Raw genomic sequence first — 21,192 nt, forward strand, 5'->3', positions numbered from 1 at the left:
ATAACAAATAAAAGCTACAGCTTCCCGCTACCAGTTACACGCTACCAGCTACACGCTACCAGCTAACCACTACCCGCTTCCAGCTAACAACTACTTTTGCCAAACACGCCCTTAATCTAGATCAATTGGATTTTGTGGTATTTATATTTATTTTTTTTCGGTTTATTAGTTTAAATTTCGAGGTTTGATGTGATTTTATTTTTGCTTGGATTCATAAAGAGTCGTGTCACATAGGTTGTAGGTAGGAGTTGTTTCATTTTATAAATGGTCGAGTCAACTTAGTGTTTAACGATTTCACAAATAATCAAGTTAGGTTAAAGTTAGATGGTTTATAAATGGAAGTATGCACATAATGACCATTATACTTTTATGGCCTTCTTCCACCGTATGAAGTCTTTCATTCTCAAATCCCTTATATAAGATTCAAGTCCACCATTGTATGTCAGTAACATGTAGCTTGGTAAAGGATAATACCTTACTAGAGTTATTCTTTCTCTAGTGGATCTTCGAATAACAAGAGATTCATACTCATCTATGTAACCTCATCCTATGGACTCTCAGTACTCTCATTATCTACAGGTTCATCTAAGTTTGAAATGCTTCCTCAACTTTCACATATCTCATAAGTATTGATAGGTTTTACAATGTCGTATTCTAAGATTTCATCGAACTTAAATTGATCTTTATTTCATGGTTGCTTTTCTCTATTGGAGCTTGCTGCAATCTCATCCTTATATAGGGGCATTCTTGTTAACGACTGCATCCTCGCTTTTAATAACCCTTTTTGTTTTGGTTATCCCAAAAGCAATAATCCATGTCATCTAAACTGTAGCATGTAAAGGTGCATTTCCTTGCCTTTGCCTCGAGCTTGTATATTTTCGGAATCTTTGATCTTCACATTTAAGACACAACCAAATACTTTCAAGTAATTGAGCGAAATCTCACGACTCTTCCATTACCCTTATGGAATTCTGAACCATATAGGGACTGAGGGTCCTCTATTAATTAAATATGTTGTTGTACTCACTGAATCTACCAAAATATCATGGACAGTTGTAACGTCCTAAAAATCATAGTAAATTTGTTTGCATTTTAAATAAGTTAAATTATTCATTCATTGCTCTAAAAACGATTAGAGTCAAGGTATTTTCAAAACATCAGAGTAATTTGTAAACATTCAGTGTGGAATAAATTGTAACACCGTAAAAATTTGAACAATTTTTCAGTTTTGAAAAATCCATAAAATATCATTTGTAAACATAAATAAAAACATTGTGTCAACATTATATCAGTACAAAACTCAAGATCAAATATATAAACTCCAATATGCGTGTGTACGAATCATGTCGGCGCCTTTTTGCGATCATTGCTGGTACCTGAAACACATAACACATAACACTATAACCATAAATGCTTAGTGAGTTCCCCAAAATACCACTCTAACACATAATAGCCACTCGAGGCTGTAACTCTGTCGACCCTTAGGTCAATGTGTCTCGGTGGGGCCCTCCAGCCCCAACTCTCTGTGGGCCCTCTGGCCCTAACTCTATGGACCCGAAGGTCCTAACTCTGTAACTCTGAATCATGCATATCACATATCACAATAAATCACAACACATAAATAACATGTAATTACACTGACACATAACTCTAGAATACTCTATCACATAACTTTGTTACCACACTAAGTAAAGTATAATGAGAAGACTCACCTCAGGCGTCTCGGTAAATCTTTGACTCGGTAGAAATATTGCCTAGCCTCCGCCTATTCAAATAAAGTAAATACTCTCATAAATATAACTCTCGAGACTAGACTCAACCCTCTATTGGCACCCTCAGAAGGGTAAAAGACTATTTTACCCCCTCTTGACACAAGGACTCCATTGTTGACCAAACCCTAAAAGTCAACAAAAGTCAACGGTCAAACTTTGACCCAACTCGCCGAGTGCACTCCGGTGACTCGGCGAGTACACACATGTCCACTAACTCTTTGTCCCGCTTGGTACGTCGAGTCCCTCCCTATGCTCGACGAGTCACACCATGCATGAATCGCGGGGCCACCCCGACTCAACTCGCCGAGTCTCAAGAACAACTCGGCGAGTACCGCCTTGAACTCCAGTCCTCTAATCCCCTTTTGACTCACTGAGTCATCCTCCAACTCGACAAGTCTACTCATTGAGTAATTTACGTGAAACCCTAACTCTACTCACCGAGTCTCAAGAACAACTCAGCGAGTTCATGCCATGCACAACTCTATTGACCTCCTGAGGTCAGATCTGTGCCCCTATGCCATAGATCTGGCCTTCCCAAGCATGAATGCCACGTAAAGTCTGAATATTGATGCTTATATATGAATAACAAGGCATGAAATGGTGATTTAGTCCCAAAAATGGCAACCTAAGTCCAATAACCCCAAACTGATTCATAAAGCTCCAAGGGTTAAGGTCTCTGGACCTCCTTGAGTCCAGATCCAAGGCACAAACTCGAAGAGGGACCATTTGCTCCACATAACCACTCTAAAAAGGGGTTAGAAAACCCTATCTCTAATGATCAACACCAAAACTGGAGAAGGTTCGAACTATTACCTCAAAATGAAGTCTTTGAACTCTGAAACTGCTAGAATCGCACATCCTCTTGCTCTTGGTCACCTTCTTCTTGCTAAACCAAAGGTACAAGGTCAAATGTGAATTCTTCTTCCTCACAACGATTTGGCTCACTTAGGGTTCTCTCAAGGGACTGGTAGCCACAATGAGAGGCTATAAATGCCCTTAAATAGGCCCCAAACTCGGGGAATTAGGGTTTCATTAAACAGCGTTGACTCGTCGAGTCCTCGAATGGACTCGCCAAGTCCGGAAGTGAACCCGGATGAACATCCGCGACCATACTCGGCGAGTCTTGGCACCAACTCGCCGAGTTCCTCCACAAACTCCAAAATAATTAAATAAAATAATATACCTGGGAATCCGGATGTTACATAAATCTTCAGGGGATGTAGTGCGATCAAGTCGAACCTTTTTGAAAACAAAAATATCGGAAACCATAAACATAAAATCGTAAGCATAAAGCTTAGTGAATTTCCCAAAATATTCCACACAATAAACATATACAAACGTGTATGTTGGGTCCACAGTTATCATATTGGATACCCCTCGCCCCACAGTCATCAGACTGGATTGCCCTGCACACTAGGTCCACAGTCATCGGACTAGATTATCCTTGGGTCCACAGTCATCATATTAGATTACCCCTGAGTCCACAACATAAGTCTAGATTGCTCTCCCGACCCTCAGCTCATGTTTGGATTGCTCCTAAGCCCACATCATAAGTCTGGATTTCCCTCATGTCCCTCAGCTTATGTATGGATTGCTCCCATGTTTGTTGGCGTACAGCACAAAGCAATACCACCTCAACCCAACCATATTATATCGATATATGCAATAAATAAACATATAACTAGCAAACATATAATTTGGCAGATCTACCAATCTAACAAATTACTACACCATAGCAACATCATATATATCAGGATACATTATACAACCTAGTGGGCCAATATTGGTGCCTTCGACACATGAGTATAGTAAGAAAAAACTCACCTCGATCGGTAACAGATAGATCTCACACACGAGTCGCTGGTGCTAAAGTCTCTCCCACTAAACATATCCAAAACCAAACCCTAATTAGCAATTAAGGTAATATCCTACTTAACAAGTCCAAAAGTCAATGTTAATCCCCATTTAGGCACAAGACCATTTTGCCCTTCCAAATCCTCAACCCCTCACAGTTGACCAAGGGTCAAACTGGTCAAAAAGTCAACGGTCACCAGTTGACTTATGCCCTGCATAATGAGAGTACGCTCTACCTACTTATGTTGTTAAGCCATTTCCTTTTTTTAGCTCTTACTCCATAAAGACCAATCATCCATTTCTCATACATGGTCCTGATAAACGTCTAGAGTGATAAAGTTCCTAACTTTATGCATTTGCATGGCTAGATAGAGCTCAAGTCCAAACTCTAGCTTCCTAACACCTTCTAATGTCTAAAAACTCTTGCATGGCTGAATAAAGACATATAAGATCCCATTTTTATGACTCCTTAAACTCATAAACCACAAGAAATGACAACCACAATGTCTGGAGTAGCTTATACTCACAAGACCCAATATTATGGAACCAAAGGACATGAAGATCAAGAATCTAAAGGGATTAAACAAATGGACCAACAAGCTTTGGACTCCTCAAGCACACCTTCAATGATATCCTTTTTCTTAAAACACAAGGAACACTAAAATGCTTCAAAATCCTCACAAGATGGTTAGGGTTTCGAGTTGTAGGCTCAAGAGGGTTGAGGTTGATGATAAGAAGGACCCCAAGGGGTTAAAGTCCTTAAATACGACTCAAAACCCCAAAATTAGGGTTTTTACTTTGCACAGTTATGCTCTATGTAAGATAATTAGTTACGTCATGCTTAACTCACTAGAAAAACGCCCCCACTACTATTGGATTAGGTGTCCAAGCCCATAACTATAATTGGTATGCATTTAAGTTGATAGTAGCACAATCCTTTTGGGTTGCCCTCAAAACTAGCAACTAGACAACATGATATTTGGAGAGAGAGTTTTGATTTATTTTTTGATTAATGAATTGAAATAAATGATATGTTAATATATCATGAAAATTGTAACACCCGGAATCCAGGAGGCCAAATTGGGGAAGGAAAAGCCCTAAGTCAATGAGTCAACTCGTTGAGTCCAAGGAAGAACTCGACGAGTCGGAGCAAGTTCCGTGTCGCGGATTAAGTGGCCGACTTGGCGAGTCTGGTCTGGGTTGGGAAACCCTAATTTTAGGACTTGGTGCCCTATTTAAGCATCATATTCTCGTTCCCTCAGCCTCATTTTCAGCCCCCAAACCCCAAAACAACATATCCTTTAAGTAAGAACATGTTTTAAAGATGAGTGTGTATGTAGTAGAGAGAGAGAGAAAAAAAAAGCACACACCATCTTCATCGAATCCAATAGAAGCAAAGATAAAAATCAGTGAATTCAAACTTGGGAAGGATTTTGAATTTTGTGAATATATTACCTGTAATAACATTCTTATAGTACCAACTGAATCGATGAATGAGTAATCAGAACTCTATCTTCGTAATCGTCTTCAAGCGCCTACATATAACAAATGCTTATTAAGTTCCCGTGTTTGAGAGAGAACATGATTAGAATCAACCGATAACTCTATTGGTTAAGATTAATCATGGTGAAAATCAATCAGAATGAAAAGATAATTAACAATATAGAATCCTAATCAACAGACAATGTAACAACGTAATAGCCGACCTTGAGGAAGCGACTCAGAAAGGATTTCAATCAAATATGTTGCAATCATCATGATCGACTTATAAAAAAACGCTAATTAGGTGGCTGATTTATCTCTTTCAACATGGAAAGTATTCATTACACACGAACGTTTGTAATCAATAGAATTTGTAATACGTTCAATCAATAGGGAATTGTTTTGTTATGATGACATCATCAGAAATATGGAGAACGATGCAAAGGTTGAAATCAATCAAGGAAACCCAATAAATGGTCCTGATTGTTGAGTGTGACATCATCAGGTTTCGGTTTTAATATATATAAACATAGCAAATATGACAAAACAATTTACATAATGAAAAGTGCGTATTTAACATGTTACATAACATACACTTATCTTTTGTTAAATCTAAAATAGGTTACCAAGTTATTTAATCTAAAGTATATATTGAATATAATTAACTACAGAGTAAATAAATTATATAATTAAAAAAAATATAATTAATTTTCAATTTAAATTTGAAAAAAATAGTCTAGTTAGGATTCTTTAAGAGACTAAACACTACACTCAAATTATGTACATAGGTTGCAAGAAAAGACTTTGTTTAGGTCGCAAAAAAAAACTTTGTTAATTTTATTTTTAGTGAAGACTTGTGGTCAAATGCATTTACGTATTGTTAAACTAAAATCTCAATAGTTTTAGTCATCAATCATGAAATCTATCTCATCACCATATATTGGAATTGTTTGTTATAAAAGTAAAGACTTTTATGGTGTTATTGATTTTTAAATTTGGATTACGAAATTAAAAATTAAGAAAAAATTGATCGCAGTTATTTACATTTTATCCATAGAGATACATATGGCCTTTTGAACAAGTGAAATGTAGTCTTTAGAAGTAAAAATAATTACTCGTTATTCAGCCAAAATTTGTTTTAAAGAATCTACTGATTAAAAAATTATTTCTTTCAAATAAAAATTACTAACTTATTTATTTATTTATTCATTTTTCAAAATCGACCATTTTAAAGTTTAAACCCTAATTGGGCTTCTTCGACATAGCCCACCCAAAACCAGAACAAAACCCTAGCTACATATAACCTCTGTCATAGCGGCCACCATCTTAAGCGAACCAGAGAAGATCCGAAGAAGTAGAGCTCTTGTGCTCTCCGAAGACGAACGCCATGGTAATCTATTCTATCTTTTCTTCAACCTCATGTTAAAAATTGCTGATCGTAACTACAAATCGTAGACAGTTTCTTCCTTTTAGATCAATTTCAGAAGTTGAAATTATGTAAATCTACTTCTGTTTTGGATATAAGAAACCACTACCTTAGATGATGATTCTAGACTAGTTTTTAGAATTTTACGGTTTGCGGTTGTTCGTTTAGGGTTATAAGAGAGATATTTGCTAAATAACTTAAGGTTTCATCGCTGTAGTGTGATATAAATTCGAGAATGTAATCTCCATCGCAGATTCTGTGAGTTTGAGCTAAATTTGCTTTATATCGATTGTTGCAATGAGCTAAAAGCATATAGAAAATGAGATGCTCTGTCCGCTCTGGTTCGAGCATTCCATGAGTGTTTATCTTTGAGCTCATAGAATTCATATGAACAATCATAAAAATGTTTAATTTTGAAACAGCCTTCACACAAATCATTCATGATCAAGAAGAAGCTCGCAAAGAAGATGAGGCAGAACAGGCCCATTCCTCACTGGATTCGCATGAGGACTGACAACACGATCAGGTCAAATTAATTTCTCCAACTTTCATCATCATTCTGAAATCCCAATTTATGATTTTGCTTTTGTATTTTTTTGTTGACATCTGTTTGTTTGATTCAGGTACAATGCAAAGCGCAGGCATTGGCGTAGAACCAAGCTTGGATTTTGAGGTGCTATTTTGTTTAATTCAATCAAGATTTTTGTTCTTGTTTTTCAATATTTAGCTTAAAGTGGATTTGAGTTTAATGTTTTTAATTTCTTGGAATTTGAAGATGTTTTTGATTTGACCTTGTTTATCATGTATCTTAAATGATGTTAGGCCATTTGTTGTTTTGATCTAAACTTGCTGTTTTTGATAATCAAAGGAAAATCTTTGCAGAGAGTTTGTGTCTCTGATTTTTTGACAAATCAATAGTAATCTTTAATAGAAAGAATAATATTATAATGTTTGACGTCTGTGAAACCATAAACACAAAATTAACCACTTTTTATAAATTCATATATCAATTTTTTTTCTGGTTTGGCCACATTTGATGATGAGTGGTGACTTGCAACATCAACAAAACATGTGTCTTATATATGAGATTTGGTGTGCATAAGTTATTAAGTTAGCTTAATGCAATTTAGTACATAACTTATAATTTGGATTTTTAATAAGCTATTTGAGATAGTTTATTGGTAGTTTATAAGCTAAAAACTAACTTTTCAGTTAGTTCATTAAATTTGTAAGCTAATATTCTTCAGGCACAATGACACACAATGTGTCTGATCACTCATCGCTTGAAATGTTATGTCATGGATAAACTTAAAGGAAATTTTCACAATTTTCGTTATAAACATTAGAGTAATTAAGTCAATTGGATAAATTAGAATTATCAACAATATACCATAAGCTCTTAGGTGTATTAAATTCTTTATCCAATGTAGTACCAATGCGAGATCCGAATGAGACTTTGAAGCTCGTATTGTGGATTTTAGCATTTCCATAAAAATCAAACAAGAACCAAGGAAAAGTATAAATAGGATAACTACAACAAGGTTCTTCTAATATTGTCCCAAGAGTACAAACAAATTTCATGGAAAGGCAATGTTTGCATACCATTTCTCTACTGAAGAGTGGCAAGTATAGGGGTTTACAATAGAGTCGATAGGGAACACTTTTAAAAGTGGAGAAACAAAAATAAATACTTTGAGCTAAAAGAAGACAGGAAGTGCATATACCTACCACAAAGGAAACATAGGAGATACCTATCATAGTCTTACATACATTTTTTTCAGCATAAAAAGTATTTGCCTATGTTTTGTTTGATTCATGTGCGAGTTGAAGTTTTTTGTTTCCACTTTTCGACACTATTTGAATATAGAAAGCTAAGAATTGCGAATGCCAAATGCATAAAAAATCTAGAATTTAAATATTTGACTAAATATTCTTGGAATACTTAAGTGGAGATTTTTTGACAACATTTTCCTAACAAAATCTATTCTTTAAGGTATTAAAAATAAGAGATTTTATAGAATGACTTTTAAACCCTATCTTTTCTAATTTAAAACCTATAGATGAAAAAGTTTAATCTACAAATCAAAAGATTTTTTAAAAGTTTGACGTATCTTAAATTATAATTTATTGTAAAATAAGTTTTTGATTAAAAGAAAGTTTATTTAGGCACCTCACGTTCTTATACATTGAAATTTTTACATTGTGCTTCAGGTCTCTCTCTCTCTCTCTCTCTCTCTCTCTCTCATAGTTCGTCGGTTTATATTTGTTGATTCGATATCCTTTACTTTTGGTTGCACCTACCCATCTTCTTTATGAACAACGATAATTATAATATGCTCATTCATGCATCCTATAATTAATTTATCTTGTTTTTTTCCAGTAAAAGTAGACTAGTAATTTAATTATATACTAATATTAAACAACCCATGAAACTTTTACGCCCCTTGGAGCAATAAGCCTTAGGCGGTCACTCCTGTCACCCATCACCGTTTAGACCGAGTTTGAGAAAAGCTATCAAAATGAAGACTACATTAGAAAGATACTTAGATTCTCCTTTTTGAATGGATTCCCAAGGTTATGGTTCTAGAAGACAAGAAAGCTCAAAACTATTAAAATGGATGAGTTGGTTGGTATCTTGAAAGTTCACAAGTTAGTTCTAAATCATGAGGAGACAAACATAAAAAGGGAGTAGTTACTAGCTCTTCAAGCTAGCATTGTAGAGGAGAGAAGGAAGAAAATGTTCCCATAAAAAAATGAGAGATGAAAAAATGTTTGTTGGAGGAGATACTTGGTTAAGTGACAATGAAGATGAAGAAGACAATTTATGGAAATGATTCGTATACAACCATTTTTCTCTATACACAAAAATTTATATTTTATAAAGTTATGCAATACAATACTTTAATGCACAAATTATTATGTATGGAAAAAAATATTCATATTCATATTCTAATAAATGAATAGATCTATTCTCCTATTGACAAATGTCATAATAGTAGAACTCCTTATTAATATTATATGTCACCTATCATGCCACTTGTCAACCTATTAATTATCAATTTCAATTTTCAAATTTTAAATTTCTCACTCTAATTTCCTTAAATTAATAATTGATTCTCTATTTTAAATTTCAAAATTAAAATTTTTCACTTTAATTATGTTAAATTAATAACATTAGATTAAAAAATAAAATAAAATTAATACAGATGATAAGGTGATATAACTTCACGTATTTATTTAAATCAACGATTATAATTTTATATAACTAAAAAAACATCTCTTAAACAATAATTTATTTAAAATGACTGATTAATAATTTTGACTTTTTAATATGAAAATTTAATTAATTTTATAATCATGGTTCTCACGTGTTATAAATTAGTTTGTTATATACGAATCAAATCTCTTTGTTTAATGACTAATCATAAGGAAACATATTCTTATCCCTCGTATATGATAAATTAAATACCATCCTACATTTTGTTCCTATCCATCTTCCTATTAATATAAAATAGTGACATGTAAGAAGATAGTAAGAACAAAATGTAGAAGGATATTTGATTTTTCCTCAATATAAATGAATCTTGATGATATCTATTGTAACGCTCGGTCTTCAGGTAAATTTCCTTAAATTCTAAGTGGATATTGATTTTATGCATGGGTCAGGTACGCTGAGCGTAATCATGGTACGCTAGGCGTACCATGGCAAAGCTTGGACACGAGACTTCCCTCTAATACGCTGAGCGTACATATGGTATGTTGGGCGTACTTAAGCCAGGGACAAACCCTAAATTTTAGGGTTTGGACCCTATTTAAGCACCTTATGCCCCAAGGTTCTCTCATTACTAACCTCCATTGTCCCCCAAAAGCATTATCTCGAAACCTTAATACAATTTTACAGAGATTTGATTATTGTGTGTGTTTGGAGCATCTTGAAGAAGAAGAGCTCATTGAAGGAGGATTAGTTTGCTTAAAGCTGGAAGATCCAACACTCTCTTCACATTTGCAAGCTTCTGAAGGTATAAAACTTCAAGCATTATGACTCCTTAGCTTAGATATAGATTTGGGATTATATTTGGCATGTTTTGGTCCCTTGTTTTAGTTCATGTGAGTAGTAGTTACTCTAGAACATGTTTGGGTCATTTCTTGGTATTTATTGACTTATAGAATCATAAAAATGCCATCTTGATGGGTTAAGCTCCACCATGTATAAGTTGATAGTCTTAGTATGAAGTTAGAATGTTATAAATGCATGTTGGGTCTCTTGGAGCCATGCAAAGGCATCAAGCTGATGACTTTATCGTTTAAGGCATTCCCAGAGAGTTGGATCTGCAATTTAGATGTTTGGACCTAAAACATTAATTGCTTAATGAGATTTTGGCTAGCTGGGATGTACGCGAGGCGTACATAAACGTACGCGCTTGAGCCCCGCTTTCCTTTTTCAATGAAAGTTGGTACATCGGGCGTACTGGTGGTACCCTTAGCGTACTCACCAAGAACCCTTTTTGAGCTTTAGGTTGTTTGGGTTATTATTGGGCCTTATACCTGTTGGTCCATGTTTTTAGGTCTCTTGGGCTTGGTTGGACCTTAGGTCTTTTAGGCTTGGGTAATGGGTTGAGGGGCGCATTAAAGGAAGGGGTAAAATGGTCTTTTACACCTTGGCATGTTAAATGGTGATCTAGACCTTTTATGGGTTATTACCCCAATTATTTATTAGGGTTAATTTGGAATGTTTAGTGTGAGGAACCATAGTAGCAGTAGCCTGGGAGTATGGTTTGTCTGTTCCTTCACTGTACTCGTGGGTCGAAGACACCAATGTCAGCCCACTAGATTATGTGTGTAGGATGATAATTGTCTTTGTGACACTTACTGTTATGCTTGTATGTGCTTGTTATCTTTGTGACTCTTGCTAATATGATTGTATGTTTAGATGTAGGGGTGAAATAGACCTGATACCGGTTGAAATATATCGAAGGGGGTAAAATAGACCCATAACTGGTTGAAAGAGACCGAAGGAGGTGAAATAGACCGATTTATGTTTTGACTGTTATGTATGTATGGTATGAGGTATTTTGGGAAACTCACTAAACTTTGTGCTTACAGTTTTATGTTTATGGTTTAAAGTACTTTCAGCTAGAAAGGGAATTACCCGACATGATCGCATCGCATTCACCCATGTTTTCCGCACTTTCATGATTTTGGGAACTATATTCTGATGACTATTTTACTATGACATACATTTGAATGATTTGATATGGATATTTAATGGTTTTGTTTGAATTTTAAAATGAATTTTTTTATCTATGGTTTTTGGGATGTTACAACTATATTGTAAGTTTTAATGATTGTGATAATGATTATTTTGAAAATAAAAACTTTCACCAAAATGGTTTTAATAAGACGTTAAAAGAAATCTCAAAGATAAAAAAAGAAAAAAAAAAGTCTTCATGAAAGTTAAAATCAACTTGACCTTGAAAGTGAAGAGATCGGTTGGAATGAAAAAGTTGCATGTTTAGATAATCTAAAAGAATGAAGTTGCTACCATACAAATTTGTTAATCTTGAATTAAAAATGCTACATTTACTTTTATTTTTTTAGAAAACATTTTCAGAAAATAAAGTTAAATTTTCATATTCAATTTTCAACCAAAATTTTACAAAATACGTTTGGTTGAAATCAGTGGAGTTTTCTTTTTCCATATTAGAAATTTAAAATCATTTGAAAACTATAAAAATTATTTTTCTAATTTACATACAATTTGAAACAAAAAAAAATCTTTTTTTTTTTATTTTATTTTTTTAAAAACCGCATCAACCAAATGCGTTTTCAGAATTTTTATTTACATTTGAAAATTAGAAAAAAAAAAAAAAACAGAAAAAGTTTCCACAACCAAACATACCCTAAGATTAACAAAATTTATAATTTCTATGTGAAATGAAGAACTTAATAAAATGTTTGGTAAAAACAAAAATAAAGTTTATAAGATGTTTGGTTTGATAACAAATATGGTTTAGGTTATGCCATCCATAACTTGCTTCAACTTCCACCACCACACTGAAATTAATCATATTTGTAAAATCTATTTATGATGATAATTCATTTTTGCATGATAATAAATAGAATGAGATTTTTTTTGTTAAACATAGTACCCATAATATTCATGCCAGATAAAAACAGAAAAACAGAAATGTTGTTATAAATAAACCTTATATATATATGTAAAGCATGCATACTTCACCACCTTATTAATTTGCATGCTAGAAAATTTAATAGTAATAATTATGTCACGCAAATACAATAAAGATAACATGCAAAATAGATATCCCATGCATAATAATAGGACTTGCATACGAACAAATTAATCTAGGGAGAATAATCAAACGTATCAAATATCAAATAAAAACCTCAGAAAATATATATAAAATATAGAATGAATTAACGAATGAATGAGCACATGTTATGTTGTTACATGGTATACTAACCTAACAAAATATTAAACATATCAAATAAAACCTCACACGTAAATGAAGGACCGAGCTTCCTGGAAGCAAATAATGGATTACCCCTAGTTCCTAATTGCAGGGATGAAAGAAAGAAACTAAAAGCGACTCATCTTGAAAACCAGAAGATACGAAGCAAGTATTTCTTTTTTTAGATAAAAAGGGGCTTCTGCAATTCCCTCTCATCGTCTCCTAAAAAAAGCCTCTACTATGTCCGCAAGCATGGTGGAGCCTCTCTGAAGAGGGATTTTAGAGAGGCCCGATTTTATCTTAACATCTTTATTGCTTTATATATTTTTCATTTAATTGAATTTAGTATTTTCTATAACCATGGCTGATAATTCCATGGATCAAATAAAAAATAACGAAGTTGATCTTGAGAAAATCCCTATCGAAGAATTGTTCAAGAGCTTAAAGTGTAGCAGAGATGGGTTGAGCGACGATGAAGGTGCGAGAAGGCTCGAAATATTTGGCCCCAATAAGCTCCAGGAGAAAAAGGAAAGCAAACTCCTCAAATTTCTAGGGTTCATGTGGAATCCCCTTTCATGGGTGATGGAAATTGCAGCCATCATGGCGATCGTTTTGGCCAATGGTGGTGGTCGGCCGCCGGATTGGCCGGATTTTGTAGGCATCGTTGTGCTTCTTCTGATCAACGCAACCATCAGTTTTGTCGAGGAAAACAATGCCGGAAACGCCGCCTCCGCCCTGATGGCGAGCCTGGCGCCGAAGTGTAAAATTTTGAGAAACGGGAAATGGAGGGAAGAGGAGGCTTCTATCTTGGTTCCCGGAGATATGATATGCGTGAAGCTGGGAGATATTATTCCGGCCGACGCTCGTCTCCTTGAAGGTGACATGTTAAAGATCGACCAAGCTGCACTTACCGGAGAATCGCTGCCGGTGACTAAGAACACCGGTGACGCTGTGTATTCCGGGTCGACGTGTAAGCAGGGAGAGATTGAGGCTGTTGTCATCGCCACCGGCGTCCGTACGTTTTTTGGCAAGGCTGCACACCTTGTCGATAGCACCAATCCATCTGGTCATTTCCAACAGGTACAACGTTGCACGTGACATTTTTCCATCTTGCATTTCTTTTTTTAATGCCAAAATACAAAAAAAAAGTATTAACATAATATAGATGTTATATATTTTTATCAATTGTTGCACGTGACATTTTTCCAAGTAAAGTTAAAAGTGTTTAATGCATGTATCATTTTTTTTTTCTTATTAGAAATTTCACGTGTTGATTAGGTATTAACCGACATTGGTAACTTCTGTATATGTTCAATTGCGGTTGGAATGGTGATCGAGATTATAGTGATATATCTGATTCAACGAAGAGCATATAGAGATGGTATTGATAATCTATTGGTTCTTCTGATTGGAGGTATCCCGATTGCCATGCCTACAGTGTTATCTGTAACAATGGCAATCGGGGCCCACCACCTTTCACAACAAGGTGCCATCACCAAGCGAATGACTGCTATTGAGGAAATGGCAGGCATGGATATTCTTTGTAGCGATAAAACAGGCACCCTCACTCTTAACAAATTGAGTGTCGACAAGAACTTAATTGAGGTTCGCTTTTGGTGTTTATTTTTTTTGAATCATAATAATCAGCTTGGACAAACATGGATTATATGATTATTTGTGAATCAAATAATAGGTATTTTCCAAGGATTGTGACAAGGATACGGTGGTACTGTATGGTGCTCGGGCTTCGAGGACTGAAAACCAGGACGCGATTGATGCGTCCATGGTCAACATGTTGGCTGACCCAAAAGAAGCTCGAGCGGGAATCAAAGAGGTTCATTTTCTTCCGTTTAATCCCGTGGATAAGCGTACTGCCATCACTTACATTGACGATCATGGGGATTGGCATCGATCTAGCAAGGGTGCACCCGAAGAAGTAACGAATCACTTTCTTTGTTTGTCTTTTCTATTGCATTTAATTTGGACAAAATACAAGAAAACAATTGTTTTTTACACATATTTTTTCTTTATCGATTTGTTACTACATTATTTTATTTACTAATTAAAATATTATAAAATTTTCTTCTTTTTCAAAATAACCATTTTTTCAGTAATATGGTTTCAGCAAAATGCAACATATTTTCACAATATGGATTTTGCTATTAAACTTAATTTTTTTTTTTTTTATGAATGACTAACTCGACAAAAATTAATTGAATAGTTTTGTGATTAATAAATCGCTTGTTTATTCTGCATTCTCTATCGCATTTAATATCAAGCAAAATGCAACAAAAAAAGACATTTGTAATTTTACTATTTTATCGATTCAACTGGTTAATTATTATATCGAAGTGATTAAACCATTATAACTTTTTTTTTTCTAATGAGTAAACTACTACTTTTACTATTTTACCATTTTAACGGGTGAACTACAACTTTTAGGACAATCATAACAATATAACAATAAATCAATAGTTAAATCGATAAAAATAATAATTAATAATTGAGAGACAACCAATAAGATAATAAAATTATGTTGTGTTTATTGGTAGTTTGCCGGGGCAACTGACTTTTAAATAGTTAAAAATTATAATGATTGAATGAATACAGAAAATGGTTTAGTCATTGAACTATTATCGTTTTCTTTAAGATGATTATAACAATTGTTTAATGGAAAATCGAAAAGACAATAAAAACAAATATATAATCTTTGCGACTCTAAAAAAGCTTTTTTAAGTCAAAACATGACTGATCAATCACTATGTAAAATAGTTATGTGATTAAATCGATAAAATTGTAAAACTACAAAGTTTTTTATTTCTGAATTTTTCCCTTTAATATTCAGTTTTCAAAATGCTAACGGATGATGGTTACATATTATCTAGATCATCCAACTTTGTGAGCTCAAGGGCGAAACACTGAAGCGGGCTAATGATGTCATCGAGGGGTACGCAAACCGAGGTCTTCGATCATTGGGAGTTGCTCGTCAAACCGTGCCAGAGAAGTCGAAAGAGAGTGCAGGTTCACCCTGGGAGTTTGTTGGATTATTGCCTCTTTTTGATCCACCAAGACACGACAGTGCTGAGACTATTCGAAAGGCTTTGGAACTTGGTGTTAAAGTTAAAATGATAACCGGAGATCAACTCGCTATTGGTAAAGAAACCGGTAGAAGACTTGGCATGGGGTCCGACATGTATCCGTCTTCTTCACTTCTTGGACAAGGTGGCAACGATGCTTCCATTGATGACCTCATCGAGAAAGCCGATGGCTTCGCCGGAGTTTTCCCCGGTAACTAATAATCCATAACTCTAAGTAGAGATGCACAAAGACCAGTCCAATACATGTCAAATGCAGTACAACATGTTCTATTCTTGTTCTTGTTTTGTCATGTCATTTACAGTTGCAAGTTGCAAATTAACGTAAATTTCTCCGATCTTATAGAGCACAAGTACGAGATTGTCAAGAGGTTACAACAAAGGAATCACATATGCGGTATGACCGGAGACGGTGTGAACGATGCACCCGCACTCAAGCGAGCCGACATCGGAATCGCAGTGGCCGACGCCACAGACGCTGCAAGGAGCGCCTCCGATATAATCCTGACCGAGCCTGGGCTTGGCGTGATCGTGGACGCAGTATTAACAAGCCGAGCCATCTTCCAAAGGATGAAAAACTACACGATCTATGCAGTCACAATCACCATCCGTATCGTGATGGGGTTCATGCTCCTCACACTCATATGGAGGTTCGACTTCTCGCCGTTCATGATCCTTATTATCGCACTCCTTAACGATAGCACCATCATGACAATATCCACCGATCGGGTCAAGCCGTCACCAGTCCCAGATTCTTGGAAGCTTAACGAAATCTTCGCCACCGGTATCGTCCTCGGATCCTATCTCGCACTCGTAACCGTCCTCTTTTTTTGGCTCACATCAAGAACCAACTTCTTCCCGGTAAGTCGTATACTTTTTCTGTACACTGATTTACCTTCCCCATGTTGGCTGTGTGACCGGTTATTATAACTTTTTTTTTATTATTATTATTTACAGATTTGACATTTTTAACGTATGTAATTTATTTATAATTTTTTAGAGGCTTTTTGGTGTTCACTCGCTCATCGGAAATGAGGACGAAATCACGGCGGCAGTTTACCTACAAGTGAGCATCATTAGCCAAGCCCTCATCTTTGTGACCAGGTCTCAGAGTTGGTCATTTGTCGAGCGCCCTGGCTTCTTGCTCTTACTCGCATTTGCTCTAGCCCAAATAGTAAGGACCAAAATAACATTGTTTTTTTTAATTAAAAGACCAAACTACCCTCTCACCACCCATATTAGTAAAAAAATTTATGTTTTTACAGGTGGCTACGATGCTTGCCGTATATTCAGACTGGGATTTTGCGGAAATGAAAGGAGTTGGATGGCGGTGGGCGGGAGTAATCTGGCTCTTCAGCATCATCACCTACATCCCTCTAGACATCCTCAAGTTCATCATCCATAAATCATTGAATGGAAAATAGTCAAATAGTCAATATCCAACACCGCCACACGGCGTAAAGTCAATGGTGGTTGTGAAGGGATTGGCCACCCGTACCCACAAAACACCGCCACAAACCACCACACTAGTACTAGTACTACGCTAGGAAAAGTCTGAGGAAGTTATAATAGGAAAAGAAAGGAATTCAGCAAGAAATGTGAATATATTTTTTTGTTAACTTTTGATGTCCTATTTGTTGTTGTATCTGGTAGTAGGAAAGTCTTAAGGGTAGACAACTGGGATTTTGACTGGTGTAGATGAAGAGGAAACTACAAGTGAAAGTGGGTAATGCATAACAGAACCAAAGAGTATTGTAATGTAAATTCTGTATCTAATACTTTTTTGTGTTTGTAAATACTTATCTTCAATCACAATCAATCATTATATTTATAACTAAATTTCCAATTCCCACCAAACTTGAACAGAAAGTACTAATAGTATCATAACTTTGGTCTCCATGAGGTGAATTCTTGGGGTATTACACCCTCATCACAAGAAATTACAGCTTGTGCCATTAATTTCCCGAGCCAAGCATGATACAAAAGACCTCGAGATCCGAGGCCTGAAAATAACCAGAATTTACTCGAATGATTTTGAGTGATGAAATCATCTATACGCCCTAAAAGTGGAAGAGATCCGTTACCTGTGAGAGGTGGCATTGCTCTTAGGCCCGCGGATGCTCCATGAAAAACCCATTTTCTTAAGCTCGGATATACCGCAGATGCTTTAGGTAAAAGTTCTTCCAAAGCTCTAGAAGCTTCTTCCATCGACACTTTCTGTGAATAGTTGCAAGATTTCCAGTCCCATGTGGACCCCACATGTAAATTTCGTGGATTCTGGATCGCAAGCCATGCGTCTGATAAAATCGAGGGGCTATGTTCAGGGATTTCTTCTCTGAAACATATTTTTATTAACAACATGTTCAATTTTTAATATAAAATCAATCTTTTTTTAGTGCAGATTAATATATTAATACCCGATGTTTTCAGGCAGATGGAAGTGGGCAGTGACACCTCTGCAAGTCCTCAATGGCAGCCTTCCGGAAAGTTCTGGAAGGAAAGTGGATCTGGCGCCCAGACATACGATAACTGCATCATATTCCCCTAAAATGGATCATGTAAACATATTACTTATGAGAAGAAAATAGTAACATACTTTACTCTTTTTATCAATATAGACAATGTACTTACATTTATTTACCAGTTATGGAAATATTTAATAAATAAAGTACAACACAATTTTTCCTACTTATGTGCATCTATTTAACAAGAAAATCAGCAACACAGTATTACATGACATTTATAGAAAGGAACTAAAATTTTTTTTTATCACATATGTTACTTACCTTCTAGTTGAAGGAGATTGTCAATAGATTTCTTGTGAAAGTTTATATCTTTTTCACCGGGGCCCACACTGGACATGTCTCTAGCTAGAGCTTCACAAGCTACGTATAGGGCCTAATCAAAGTGAAATTTGTATGCAATCAATAAAAAGGATACAAGAAACAATGGTAAGTGGTTAAAAATAAATATGTGTATATATTATTATATTATATTAAAGTTTCCATACCTCAAGATAGGGTTGGGGATGTATATTTATAGCACCTTGCATATGAAAGGCCAAATTGGAAGGTACACATATGTTAGGCATTAATATCTGGGCTGCATCTTCATTGATAGACTGTATTCTGCAACTGGCAAGGGAGTTCTGAGCATTCTACTAGTAGGAAAAAATGAATTATTATGTGCCTATTAAGAGAAAAAGCAACATACTTTCAAATGTATATATGTATTTTAAAAAGCTTACTTTAGTTTCTTTCTATTACATTCTTATTAAGGCATTGTGTTTTGAAACATCTACTCAACTATAGCATTGTACTTCCAATCTTTTTTTTTTCATTCTTTGGAAATTCTAGCGAATTATAATAGTTGAAATTGCTTTGTATTTGGATGACATTGCTATAATTTGGTAGATTTTTCAAAGTATAAGGTTGTAATAGGATGAAATGAAAGTAGGATGCTAATTAACAAATCAATAGAAGTACTGTACGTTGCTAATTGTTTCATTTAGCCCTTAAGAGTATTGCATTGTGTGTTGTATTTACAATTTGGAGAACTTACTTCATTCATTATGCTCATGTTCTTCAAGCTGACTGCTGGTCTAAGGATACCCCTGGAGTGAATAAATTCAATTGTAGCTTATACTTGTTAGATATGTACACCAAAGCACAACTTTTGGACCAAAATTCTTATGAAAAATCACAATGGTAGTTAGAGATGTAAGTTTTTCTATCTTATCCATGTTTTTGTATCAAATGATATAAATAGTGTTTGTATGATCTTTATCTTTCATTTCCTAGTTCCTACAACTATTATTATCTGTGTGAATGATGATTCTAACAACTGTTATACAGAAATTCTGAGAGAATTGAGGGCAAAACCTTCTTCGTGCAATAAATTCATAAGAACTATGAGCAATTTCTCCATTGTTGAAGCTTGATTCCTTGGTCTGTATTGCTGTTTCAGCAATTCTTAAAAGCTTTAAACTCTCTTCCCAGCACTCAGCTGCCCTCCATAAAGGCTTAACTACAGAAACAGACTTATCCAAATATCAAAATAGAAAAGAGACATATAGCTAAAAAATGAATGGAATATGTAGTGGTGAAATGATGGAGACCTTTAGGAGAATAAGGATGAAGGAGTCCTCCAGACACTCCAGAAGCACCACCCCCAATTCCAACCTCATCAAGAACATCTATGGAAATGTGCAACTCGATAGGACTATGCTGAAAAAACATTGAGAAATTGGAACTTTATTCTTCAATTTTCATGAAAATGCATGTTATATTCTTCAATTTCTATAAACAACTCAAGCTTCTTAATTCAAAACTTTCAATTATCAGACACATATACAGAGGAGAGAAAAAGTGTGTACTTCCAGCAAGTGCCATGCTACTGATAATCCAGCAAACCCCGCACCAAGTACAGCATATCTACACATGAACATAAACACTGCTTCATTACGCTCCAAACTTAAATTCTAATTTACAAAAAATCGTTTCTTAATAAGAGTTCAGTTTGTTATAACTAGTCCAATTGCGACTATGAAGCTCAAAATTAGGACGCGCAATTTAGGTTTTGTAGCTTAAAGAAGCTTTTACTTCAATGATTATCAGTTTTTTGGCTTCAACCACGGCGATTTTAGTAGGTCTTAACGTTAACAAGTAATCTGCAACAGACACTTAAAGATATTACAATCAGACCATATTTACCTGAGAGACTGTTGATGAAGACGAGAGGAAGAAGAAAAAGCCACCACCGGAGATTGGTGTTTTCCAATACGCATAAGTTGTGAGGTTTTGCCTATTACCGAAAAATTTGAATGCAAAGACAGCATCTTCTACGACTTTTGATAGTGGTCGTCGCCTCCGCCGGCGTAATCCCTCCGACGAGGGGTCTGGTTTGAAGATAGGATGACCCTAACTACCAGTTACTACTCTAAGCGGCCGGACTTCCAGTCCGGGTCCGATCTCCAAACACAATGAACCGCCGGTCTCTATCGGTCTCAAGTCGAACCGGTATCGGTCCATATCGGTCACCCGCAATGTTTTAAAACCCGGGTTTTTAGTTGACCCGGTGTAATGACCGGTTCA

The 21,192-nt window shown here is 35.3% G+C and overlaps 3 protein-coding genes across 6 annotated transcripts; 2 read left to right on the forward strand and 1 right to left on the reverse strand.

Moving 5' to 3' along the window:
* Window positions 1–1,326: 1,326 nt before the first annotated feature.
* On the reverse strand, window positions 1,327–21,118 carry LOC111886598 (uncharacterized). 3 transcript variants are annotated; one of them, XM_052771490.1, is made up of 10 exons: window positions 20,812–21,118; window positions 20,475–20,532; window positions 20,217–20,325; window positions 19,981–20,125; window positions 19,661–19,712; window positions 19,110–19,256; window positions 18,886–18,997; window positions 18,517–18,643; window positions 18,184–18,434; window positions 1,327–1,376 (listed from the first exon to the last, which is right to left on the reverse strand). In XM_052771490.1, exons 1-10 carry the CDS (start codon window positions 20,934–20,936, stop codon window positions 1,342–1,344), a joined length of 1,161 nt encoding a protein of 386 aa, XP_052627450.1. In that variant the 5' UTR covers window positions 20,937–21,118; the 3' UTR covers window positions 1,327–1,341. The 3 variants fall into 3 exon arrangements, with proteins under 3 accessions (XP_052627450.1, XP_023738621.1, XP_023738620.1); XM_023882853.2 differs by lacking the exon at window positions 1,327–1,376 and adding an exon at window positions 5,139–5,161; XM_023882852.3 differs by lacking the exon at window positions 1,327–1,376 and having other exon boundaries at window positions 17,899–18,434; window positions 20,812–21,116.
* On the forward strand, window positions 6,348–7,419 carry LOC111886600 (60S ribosomal protein L39-1). Its single transcript, XM_023882856.3, has 3 exons — window positions 6,348–6,498; window positions 6,957–7,060; window positions 7,158–7,419. Exons 1-3 carry the CDS (start codon window positions 6,496–6,498, stop codon window positions 7,204–7,206), a joined length of 156 nt encoding a protein of 51 aa, XP_023738624.1. The 5' UTR covers window positions 6,348–6,495; the 3' UTR covers window positions 7,207–7,419.
* LOC111886597 (ATPase 8, plasma membrane-type) lies at window positions 13,189–17,605 on the forward strand. Of its 2 annotated transcripts, XM_023882851.3 has the most exons (7): window positions 13,190–14,084; window positions 14,283–14,609; window positions 14,698–14,940; window positions 15,890–16,292; window positions 16,446–16,960; window positions 17,100–17,273; window positions 17,365–17,605. In XM_023882851.3, the coding sequence occupies exons 1-7, from the start codon at window positions 13,365–13,367 to the stop codon at window positions 17,521–17,523; spliced, it is 2,541 nt and encodes an 846-aa protein (XP_023738619.1). In that variant the 5' UTR covers window positions 13,190–13,364; the 3' UTR covers window positions 17,524–17,605. The 2 variants fall into 2 exon arrangements, with proteins under 2 accessions (XP_023738618.1, XP_023738619.1); XM_023882850.3 differs by having other exon boundaries at window positions 13,189–14,084; window positions 17,100–17,605.
* Window positions 21,119–21,192: the final 74 nt, after the last annotated feature.

Source organism: Lactuca sativa, chromosome 5 (assembly GCF_002870075.4).
Source record: "Lactuca sativa cultivar Salinas chromosome 5, Lsat_Salinas_v11, whole genome shotgun sequence".
Taxonomy (NCBI): domain Eukaryota; kingdom Viridiplantae; phylum Streptophyta; class Magnoliopsida; order Asterales; family Asteraceae; genus Lactuca; species Lactuca sativa.

Coding starts and splice junctions, on each gene's coding strand:
- LOC111886600 (XM_023882856.3), top strand. Junction 7,061..7,157: donor AGGACTGACAACACGATCAG/GTCAAATTAATT, acceptor TGTTTGATTCAG/GTACAATGCAAAGCGCAGGC.
- LOC111886597 (XM_023882850.3), top strand. CDS start 13,365: ATGGCTGATAATTCCATGGATCAAATAAAAAATAACGAAGTTGATCTT. Junction 14,610..14,697: donor TCGACAAGAACTTAATTGAG/GTTCGCTTTTGG, acceptor ATCAAATAATAG/GTATTTTCCAAGGATTGTGA. Junction 16,293..16,445: donor CTTCGCCGGAGTTTTCCCCG/GTAACTAATAAT, acceptor CCGATCTTATAG/AGCACAAGTACGAGATTGTC.
- LOC111886598 (XM_023882852.3), bottom strand. CDS start 20,936: ATGCTGTCTTTGCATTCAAATTTTTCGGTAATAGGCAAAACCTCACAA. Junction 20,533..20,811: donor CTTCATCAACAGTCTCTCAG/GTAAATATGGTC, acceptor GTTCATGTGTAG/ATATGCTGTACTTGGTGCGG. Junction 19,257..19,660: donor ACATGAGCATAATGAATGAA/GTAAGTTCTCCA, acceptor TCCTACTAGTAG/AATGCTCAGAACTCCCTTGC.